Source organism: Cucurbita maxima, unplaced genomic scaffold (genome assembly GCF_002738345.1).
Source record: "Cucurbita maxima cultivar Rimu unplaced genomic scaffold, Cmax_1.0 Cma_Scf00022, whole genome shotgun sequence".
NCBI classification, from domain to species: domain Eukaryota; kingdom Viridiplantae; phylum Streptophyta; class Magnoliopsida; order Cucurbitales; family Cucurbitaceae; genus Cucurbita; species Cucurbita maxima.
Genome location: NW_019272038.1, coordinates 2,177,945 through 2,188,145, shown reverse-complemented (window position 1 = coordinate 2,188,145; position 10,201 = coordinate 2,177,945). Strand labels below are relative to the sequence as shown.

Sequence of the window (10,201 nt, the reverse complement as noted above, 5' to 3'; positions counted from 1 at the left end):
TGGACTGGTCCTAAACTAGATAATAGAATCACAGTACTTTGATCTTAAATCCATTTAAAAAAGACGTTTGGATCTTGAACTTGCAAGAAGGTCGGTTGGGGTTGACACCTAAACCCATAAAAAGAATGGTCGATCCGTTTGGTTCTCGATACTAGAGAAGAGAAGTATTTACAATGAAATTGGCGTTTTTATCATTTGATATCGATATTGAGTGTTAGCATGATTTTTAGTCGCAGTAACATCAAAATTTGCTAAATTGATTAATTTGGTACGACGTTTTTGTAAATTCATGATTTTTGGCTGTATCAATATTAAGATACGCTAAACGACAGTGAGCTGAAATAACTCATGTCGTTTTTTGTTTTATGCTAGATTCTTTTGTCGTTTTTTGTCATATTTATGAAAACGGTAGCTACAATTAAGTCATTTATGTCGATTTCTTGTCGAGAATCTAGTAATCACGCTAAAAAAATAATAATAAATAATACTATTCATTAAATCAAATAACGATAGATTTTGTTTTGAACACCAATTATTATCAATTCCAACACTTCTTACTATTGTCTTCGTCGACGTCCGATGTCAAAATCTACCATAAACCCTAAAAGATACGTGCACACTTTTTATAACGATCAACGAAGATTTCAAGCACCGATTAACAACTACCCACTAAAAACTACCGATCAACAACGAATCTAAACACTGAGCAACAACAGTTTCAATGCTATCGAACAACGACTAATGACCATCGACGTTCTAAAAAAAATGTACATAGTATATATACCATATATGACATTAATTACATCGAAAGTATATAATATAATATATTATTTAATTAAACTATATTCAAATTGATAACTATTTACTCACACCTGATGAAATGGTCAGGCGTGACTAAATGCCATCAAGGTAGTAGTTGCAGTAACCCAGTCAGAAATTTCAACCAATGGTTTTTTTTTAATTAAAAAAAAATAAAAAATCTCTTTTTCAACGCACAATTAATATATTATTTATTATCATTAGCTAACCGACGTCGTTTTGTCTTTATATCATTTACAGGCATTATTAAATGCCCTCTTTAACCCTCTCCACCTTCAGAAGTAAATGCCCACTTTAACCCACCACCCATCATAATTTTGAAAATATATGTACGTAGTAATTAATAGTAGGTTAAAAAAATATTTAACCATTTACCTCTAATTATTTAGTTTTTTTATTAATATATTTTAAAAATTAAAATATTAAATTTCTTTATTATCATCCTGAGCACTGAAAATGAATGTGTACATTGTTGATATATGTGGTGACTTTCTCTCATTCGGATGTAGTGTCAGTTCATTAATGTACATTTCCTTTACTCGAGTGTTGCAGTCACTAACATCTATTGTACAACCATCGAACCTAGCTCATTACTCGTTCAAGCAAATTTTTTAATCGCTAAAAAGCAAAAAAAAAAAAAAAAACTTATTTATCATCCTTCTCAAATCTTAAAATTAACTACGAACCATGCAAGCTCAAGTTTGAATTAGATTCTCCGAACTTTTAGATTAAATATTTGATCACAACTTAAAAAAATTCGATCAGTGCCAAAATATAATTTAATTAGTTAAGCTCCAAAATTAACTCAAATAGACCGATTAATAGTTGATCTTATAATATTAATTTACCTACGTAAGAATATTCTAATTTAAAAGTTTTAAAATTAAAGTGCTATGATTGGATCAACTATTAGTGAAGTGATAAAATAAATAATGCTATAAAATTACCTTTATTGATGATGTTTAAATACACGTAGAAAGTGGATAATTTAAGACTATACAGATAAATTAATTATTATTGTCATGGGCCTGTTTACTAGAGAAAATTGTCGCTTTCTTGTAGCCACGATTGATCCAATTTTCTTTGATAATAGTGTAATAACACCGGAATAAAGAAAATGTATACTGATAAACAGATATCACATCCGAACCAGAGCGATCCTAAAAATATGATGACTAGAAATTTTCTTGAGTATATGAGTGAGGACAAATTATGCCGATGTTGGTTTGTGATAATAATGCTCAGTATAAAAAGCGAGGTGTATGTGAGATTCCACAGTGGTTGGAGAGGAGAACCAAATATTCATCATAAGGATGTAGAAACTTCTCCATCGTTTATGTGTTTTAAAAACTTTAGGGGAAGTCTCAAACGAAAGCTCAAAGAGGACAATATTGGTTAGTGGTAAAATTTAGGGTCGTAACAGAGAGTATTAAAGTCAGACACTAAACGATGTACCAGTGAGAAGGATGAGCCTCGAAGGAAGCTAGAAGGGAACGAGTGCGAGCGAGGACGCTGGGCTCGAAGAGGGTGGATTGTGAGATCTCATATCGATTGGGGAGGAGAATGAAACATTGTTTATAAAAGTGTGAAACATCTTCCAAACAAGATAATATCTACTAGTGATAGGCTTGGACCGTTACAGTGTAAATAATATGGACGTGGCGGGATCATCCCGGTTCTAAATCATATACATGGACGATAATTTTTTTTTTTTTTTTGATTTGTTTCGAAAGCTATAAATTGTGTCGGGATGGAATCGGTGACATTTAGTAGTGTTCTATGCCACCGACAACTTCACTCTAATTGTATGCAACAACCAACGAGCTGTCGAATCAGATTCCACTATCAACTTTCTGTCATCTAAGATTGAAGTTTCTGTTTATTATTTTTGTTCAGACACAGATTCGCCAAACTTTTTTTTATTTATAAAATACAAAATATATATATATATATATATATATATATATATAAATTATCAATTTATCTTTTTCCCACCCAAAATATAATAATAAATAAATAAATAAAATCAATCTTTAATTTGATGTCTTTAAAAAGGTTTAATTGTGAGAGTTGGAGGTTCGTTGGGGGAGGAGAACGAAACACTCTTTGTAAAAAAGTGGAAATATTCTCATAGCAGACGCGTTTTAAAGCATGGAGGGAAAGCCTGAAAGGAAAAGTCCAAAGAAGACAATATGGTTGATCTCGGACGTTAGAAATGGTATCAGAGATAGACACCGAACTATGTGCTAGTGAGAAGACTCTTCCCTAAAGACAGGTAGACATGAGACAATGCAAGGGGTAGATTTGACGGGGGTCCCACATTGATGGAGAAAGGAAAGAGTGTTAACGAGGACGCTGGAGCCTCGAAGGGAGTGGATTGTGAGAGTCTCACATTGGTTAAGGAGAAGAACGAAACACTCCTTATAAGGGTGTGGAAACCTTTCCTTAGTAGACGCATAAAGCTTAAAAATGATAATATCTTGCTAGCGATGGATTTATATGACACGTGAAATACGTAACCGGACAAACTTTAAAATGGAATAAATGAAAATGTTGCTGATAAATAAAAATAACAATAATAAACCAATAATAAAATTTATTTGTATTAAATCATTGTTTGTCACGTCAATGTTATTTTAACATATAAATATGAAACTACATTTCCTTATTTTCCTCGAATTTTAACATACAAAATCCACCAATTAATTAATTACCGAATTAATTTCTCTATAATATCTCCTCCGGAAAGTTTTTTGAAAATAAAATAAATTAAAAAACAACCAGACTTTATTTAATACATTTCTTAAAGAAACAATCTTTGGCGGAATTTGGAGTTGTCATGGAAATGTCCATACTAACCTTGTACGATGCATTGAGAGAGGCATCATTTTCGTTCTGAACTGGAACCCAAAATCGTAATTTCAAATTACCGCTTGAAATCGCGGCGGGTATTAAGAAACGGAGCAAATTCAAGCCACCTACTTCTCTGCAACAATGCTCCTCCAATTTATTCTCTTCGTTCAATTCACACTCTTCACTCCGCCGTCGCCGCTGCACGCCGACGAAGGCGGCGGCGGCGGCGGCAGGTGGGAGCTTCTGCAAAACGACGTCGGAGTTCTGCCAATGCACATGCAGTTACTTCACAGTGACAGAGTCGTTATCTTTGACAGAACCGACTTCGGCACCTCTAATTTACCGTTACCGGAAGGGAAATGCCGAATGGATCCAAACGACGTCGCTTTGAAACTTGATTGCACTGCTCATTCTCTCGAATACGACGTAGCTTCCAACACCTTCCGGCCACTCATGGTTCAGACGGATGTTTGGTGCTCCTCTGGCGCCGCCGCGAGCGACGGAACTCTGGTTCAGACGGGTGGATTCAATGATGGTGATCGGAGAGCGAGAGTCTTTAAGCCGTATCCTAATGGCTCCGATTGGGAGGAGATTCCTTTTGCACTAAACGTTCGCCGGTGGTACGCGACGAACCACATTCTGCCCGACGGCCGGCAAATTGTAATCGGCGGACGGCGGCAATTCAGCTACGAATTTTTCCCAAAAATCGGTGGCGCTTCCAGGACGTATAGCATTCCGTTCTTGGCTGAGACGACCGATCAATTCATCGAAAATAATTTATATCCGTTTGTATTTTTGAATGTCGACGGGAATTTGTTCATTTTCGCAAATAATCGGTCAATTTTGTTTGATTACGCGCGGAATAAGGTGATCAAGACTTTTCCGGCGATTCCCGGCGGCGATCCACGGTGTTATCCGAGCACCGGCTCCGCTGTGCTCCTCCCGTTGAGGAATTTACATGCGAGGGCGATTGAAGCGGAGGTTTTGATTTGCGGTGGCGCTCCGAAGGGAGCTTATAACAAAGCCATAAATCGGATCTTCGTTCGAGCTTTGAATTCGTGCAGCCGAATTAAAATAACGGATTCGAACCCTCAATGGGTTATGGAAACAATGCCAATGAGTAGGGTAATGGGGGACATGATTTTGCTTCCGAACGGTGACGTTTTAATTATCAATGGTGCAGGGTCGGGAACGGCCGGGTGGGATAACTCTCGCGATCCGATTTTGAGCCCGATCCTGTATCGGCCTACTGACCCAATTGGTTCGAGATTTCGGTTGCTCAACCCGAGTACGATCCCTCGTCTTTATCATTCAACAGCAGTGCTACTTCGCGATGGTCGTGTTTTAGTTGGTGGGAGCAATCCAAATGTATATTATAACTTCACAGGCGTGCCGTTCCCAACAGAATTGAGATTAGAAGCATTTTCGTTGCCATATTTAGATTCGAAATGTGAAAATCTAAGACCAAAAATCTTGTCACCGTCATCTCAAACCACTGTGAGATACGGACGACCATTGACTATTCGGTTTAATGTCAATATCACTAGTGGTGTGAGATTGGATACAGTGGCAGTGACAATGATCGCACCACCATTCAACACGCATTCGTTCTCCATGAGTCAACGATTGTTAATGATTGGCGGCGAGTATGTGACCAAAGTGAGAAATGTCGCTGCGACGTGGGATGTTCACGTTAGCATGACCAAGTCGAGTACCATCACTCCACCGGGGTATTACCTCGTGTTTGTGATTCATCGTGAAATTCCAAGCAAGGGCATTTGGATCCGAATTGTGTGAGGGTAAAAAGGAGAGACAAAAAAAAGTTTTATGGTCTTTAGACATGCACGGTAGAATTCGAACGTCATAAAATGATTTAATTAAAGTTATTATTATTATAATTTTCTTTTTCCTTCAAGGTGGAAATATAGTTCAAACTTTTTTTTTGTTATAAATAAATAAATAAATAAATATATATATATATATATTTGTTGTAAAATTTTTGACATTTCAGGAATATAATAAATAAATTATATATTTTTAAATTAATATTTAAACCTTATGTAATTCTGACATAATATTATAAGTGAGAATTTGAGATTTAAATCTTAAATATTAAAAAAAAAAGGAGAATAAATGAAAATAAAGGTATGGCTTTAAAATGACTTTTTGACATGTAAAACGACGTCGTGTCATAAAGGGGTATTAACCAGCATAATGTCACGTTTAAAGGGTTTTTTTTAATTATTATTTTTAGCTTTAATTTAATTGTTGCATTTAAAGGCAAAAAATATTTATTAAAAAAAAAACCAATGGAAAATTCACATGGCCAAGTATATATATATATATTAAGTTTCAAATATTTATTTTATCTGGTTACCTTTATTAAGAATACATGTTGGATTGAATTTTTTTTAGATCAACTTGACATTTCGGGTTAGTTGAGTTTATGATCAGAACAACTCGAATAAAGTTCACAACCTAACCCAACTTGATCTTCTATTTTCGAGTTAGCTTGTCAAGTTTTAAAAAATTATAGTTATCCACAGTACATGATATATCAATAACTCAAATATCTTGAAGTTCAAATATCAAACATTTACAAGTCACATAGATAACAAACATCAAATATTCTTAATTTTAATAATAATTTTAAAAATAGAATAAATTTAAGTTAAATCGTAACTCTATTTTCGGTTCCAATAAAAAATGTCCTTAATTTTTTTTATGAGGTAATATTTATATCTATTAAATTAATTAATTAAAAAATTTTAATTTTTTTTTAGACGTATTAAACCCAAATTAGAACCTAAAAATTTAAACCCTACAAAAAATGTGTATATGACAAAAAGCGAAGAGAAAATGAAGAGAGAGAGAGAGAGGGAGAGATTCCTTTGTCCCTCTGCTCTGCTTACAACTGTTCTTTCCACAAATTTTCAATCCTTTTCTGATTTCTCCATCTTCGTCTCTTCCTGTTTAATCACTCTCCGAGTTTTCTTCTTCCTTCTTCCTCCTTCCTTCTCACTGGTAAGCTTCGATTTCTCCAACGCTTTGATTTCTTTTGCTTTTGTAGTTTTCTCAATCACTTTCTATTTTGGTTCTTCACTTCCATTTTTACGCGCTCTACTCCTTTAATTCATCACTTCCATCTTTGTTGTTCTAGCTTCCTCTTGCTTTTTCTCGCTCCGATTTCTCTGAAATCTGCTTCGATTTAGCGTTGTTTTGATCATTCGCTGTCGAGCTGAAGCTTCCTGTATCGATTTCGTGGTTTTTTTTTTTCCTTTCTAGGGTTTCGGCAATTTGTTGTGTATGTGTTTTCTTTTTCTTTTTGAGTTGAAGTTTTTGCTTTAAGTTCAGAACTCGGCGCGGAAAAGTTGAGTCTCGCTTACTTTTCTGGTTATAGTAAAGAATCGGATCTTTATGGTTTTTGCTTTCTTTCTAATCTTTAGACCTTTTGCTCTATTTTCCAGATGATTTGAACTTGTTGAATCTGATGAACATACTTTTTTTTTTTTGTTTGCAGCTACTTTGACTCGATCGTTTTTTCTGTACGAACTGAATTTGGTACTGGAAATGGAGAGAAGAGAAAAAAATCACCGAAACATTGTTGGTTTTTAGTTGTTTTTGAGTATGTAATTTATGTTGAATTGTGTTGTCCAGATGATCTGATGGAGCACAAGATGAGGAAGGTGGGTCAGCTGTTAGGGCTGGCTGGGGGCCAAAAGATGTAACGATGATGATCTCCCAAACGAATGGTTGCTTGGTCTTCTAATTCCAGGTGAAGTATCTATATACCACACTGAACTTTAATTGTTCATGCAGCTCAAATCCATTTCTTTAGAACTGAGTTTCAATGAGGCGTTTTTAGATCTTACCTTTTGTGTTCTCTTTCCAAATCCCTTTATTGGAGAAGCTTTTTTGTGACCTATATTTGTTAAGTTGGTCAATGTCTTGTCCTTTTGTAATCATTCTTTGTTTGGTCGAAAATTTTGGTGCTTTCTTCAAGGAATTAGAAGTCAATGAACCAGCTGGTGTAAATGTAGAGGGAGGGGTTATAAGGCATCAGTTAGTGCAATGTTTTGTATTGGGCATGGCTTTCTTGATCAATTTTCTTAGGATCTGAAATTATTCTGTGCTTAGATTAAGCAATGTGAAGTTAGAGTTTGGATCTTTACAATACTGAATGATTCTTTTAGAAAGAAGGAACGATTTCCGTTAAAAAAGAAAACATATGTGGACAACCATTAGAATCTTCAACTGGCCTACACTTCATTCTTGTTCTTTCTATATAGGTCTATCTTACCCCGCTCCCTTAATGAGCATCCAGTTACTTAGACCATTCTCGTTCTTTCTATCATCTTTTGGTTTATCCTATAGGTCTATCTTATCCCGTGCTGCATCCATTTACTTGGACGAGCCCAAACTTCAAACTCATAAATCAAGTGATCTCTAATACACATTCTATTGTTAGTAGCCCTTGTCCATGTGGGGGTCCTCAATAAAACTGACAGGGAGATCTTACCCCTTTAAGACCTTTGATCCGTTTAATCAAAAAATGGATCATGATAGGCACAATAATCTTAGTTCTTGTGCTTACTTGAGTCTGTTTCCCCACATGGTAATTATATTGAATAATAGAAGAAACAAATGAAGAATCAAGGATGAATCCACTAATGATAGATACATTTTTCTTACAAACAAATGTATTTCTTTTGATATGCAACAAATTGGGAATATTTTACACGGAAAGTGTTTTAGATGGCATTCTTTTCCTTGGTTTTGTGTTGTAGTTAGGTAACATATTGGTGGCTATTTTGCTTGCAGTGGAGCTTTTTTATTACTGTGGTGTTGGTTATCAGTTTTGGAGTCATAAATGGATGATAGCGGGCATCGGGAGAATGGAAGGCACAAAGCAGAGCAGTATAAGTCAGCTCAGGGTCAGGTAATCAAGATGAATAAATCTTTCAAGCTGTAACAATTTAGTTGAGACCAGTTGGATTGAATTTGTCTGATTTTATGTTGGCAGTGGATGATGCAGCATCAGCCATCAATGAAGCAGATAATGGCAATAATGGCTGAGAGAGATGCAGCCATTCAAGAGAGAAACTTGGCCCTCTCTGAGAAGAAGGCTGCAATAGCAGAACGAGACATGGCTTATCTACAGCGAGATGCTGCAATTGCAGAAAGGAACAATGCTCTATTAGAAAGAGACAATGCCATTGCAACTCTCCAGTATCGTGAAAACTCCCTCACAAACAACAATTTATCATGTCCACCAGGATGTCAAATCGCCAGGGGAGTGAAGCATATACACCATCCCCAGCAGCAGCAGCAGCAGCAGCACACACATAATCACGTGCCTCACATGAATGAAAGTAACTATAATTCGAGAGAATTGCATGCCAATGATGCCTGCCCCATACCGCCCCAAGTTGCTTCTGAATCGACAAAGGTGCGGCGAAACAAGCGAACCAAAGAGGATAATAAGACAGTTACAGCACCAAACAAGAAGGTTTCTAAAGCTCCAAGGAAGGTCAAAAGAGAAGCTGAAGACTTGAATAAGATAATGCTGGGCAAGTCACAAGAATGGAAGGATGGAATTGGTATAGTGAGTGGCGGGGATGATCTTAACAAGCATCTGGTCGTGTCGAAGTCGGATTGGAAAGGGCAGGATCTGGGATTGAACCAGGTTGCCTTCGATGAATCCACCATGCCAGCTCCAATATGCTCCTGCACAGGAGTTATAAGACAATGCTACAAATGGGGAAACGGTGGATGGCAATCTGCTTGTTGTACTACCACTGTGTCAATGTATCCGTTGCCAGCAGTTCCCAACAAACGCCACGCCAGAGTCGGTGGCCGGAAGATGAGTGGAAGCGCTTTTAACAAGCTGCTCAGCCGCCTTACAGCTGAAGGCCATGATCTCTCTGCGCCAGTTGATCTTAAGAATCACTGGGCAAAGCATGGAACAAATCGTTACATCACCATCAAATAGTCACTTGCAGATTCGTGGAGTATCCGAAAGAGTAGAAACATGAAAGGAAATGCCAAACCAAGAATTTCCTTCCATTTGCAGCAAATAATAAAGGGTAGCCTAACATCCAAAAATGGGTTTAGGTAGCTATCTCTATCGTATTCAGATTAATATGGTTCAGAACCTCTCCAAGATTCAGCAAATTTGTAGGAGATCCAAGTTTCTAAGAGCCATGGCAATGCAATTCCATCCTACTTTTGAAGAAATGTCTGTTGTTTAAGCCCTTCTCTGTAAAGGATTGTGTTTATTATGTTCAGGGTTGTTCTTGGAGCATTAGAATATGGCGGTCATCATTTGGTAGTCTGTCGTCTATATCATCTTTCAAATTGTATCTGTTGCCTATGCATATCCTTCAATGAAGCTCAATCCACTAAGGAATTCGCTTACTGTCATTCTCATTAACTTAACCCATTACAACTTTAGTTCATTCAAGGATCAAAACAGTACTTTAACATTTAATCAAATTAAAAGTAGAATGCAGAACATGATCTCTATGAA

General features: G+C 36.4%; 2 protein-coding genes across 6 annotated transcripts; both read left to right on the top strand.

The window, feature by feature from the left end:
- Window positions 1–3,813: 3,813 nt before the first annotated feature.
- Window positions 3,814–5,504, top strand: LOC111496621 (aldehyde oxidase GLOX-like). Its single transcript, XM_023147116.1, has one exon. The coding sequence runs from the start codon at window positions 3,814–3,816 to the stop codon at window positions 5,467–5,469; it is 1,656 nt and encodes a 551-aa protein (XP_023002884.1). The 3' UTR covers window positions 5,470–5,504.
- Window positions 5,505–6,489: 985 nt separating this feature from the next.
- On the top strand, window positions 6,490–10,087 carry LOC111496262 (protein BASIC PENTACYSTEINE6-like). 5 transcript variants are annotated; one of them, XM_023146642.1, is made up of 5 exons: window positions 6,491–6,696; window positions 7,193–7,233; window positions 7,330–7,447; window positions 8,494–8,611; window positions 8,696–10,086. In XM_023146642.1, the coding sequence occupies exons 4-5, from the start codon at window positions 8,543–8,545 to the stop codon at window positions 9,662–9,664; spliced, it is 1,038 nt and encodes a 345-aa protein (XP_023002410.1). In that variant the 5' UTR covers window positions 6,491–6,696; window positions 7,193–7,233; window positions 7,330–7,447; window positions 8,494–8,542; the 3' UTR covers window positions 9,665–10,086. The 5 variants fall into 5 exon arrangements, with proteins under 5 accessions (XP_023002413.1, XP_023002412.1, XP_023002410.1 ...); XM_023146645.1 differs by lacking the exon at window positions 7,193–7,233 and having other exon boundaries at window positions 6,490–6,696; window positions 8,529–8,611; window positions 8,696–10,087; XM_023146644.1 differs by lacking the exon at window positions 7,193–7,233 and having other exon boundaries at window positions 6,490–6,696; window positions 8,460–8,611.
- The last annotated feature ends 114 nt before the right edge of the window (window positions 10,088–10,201 follow it).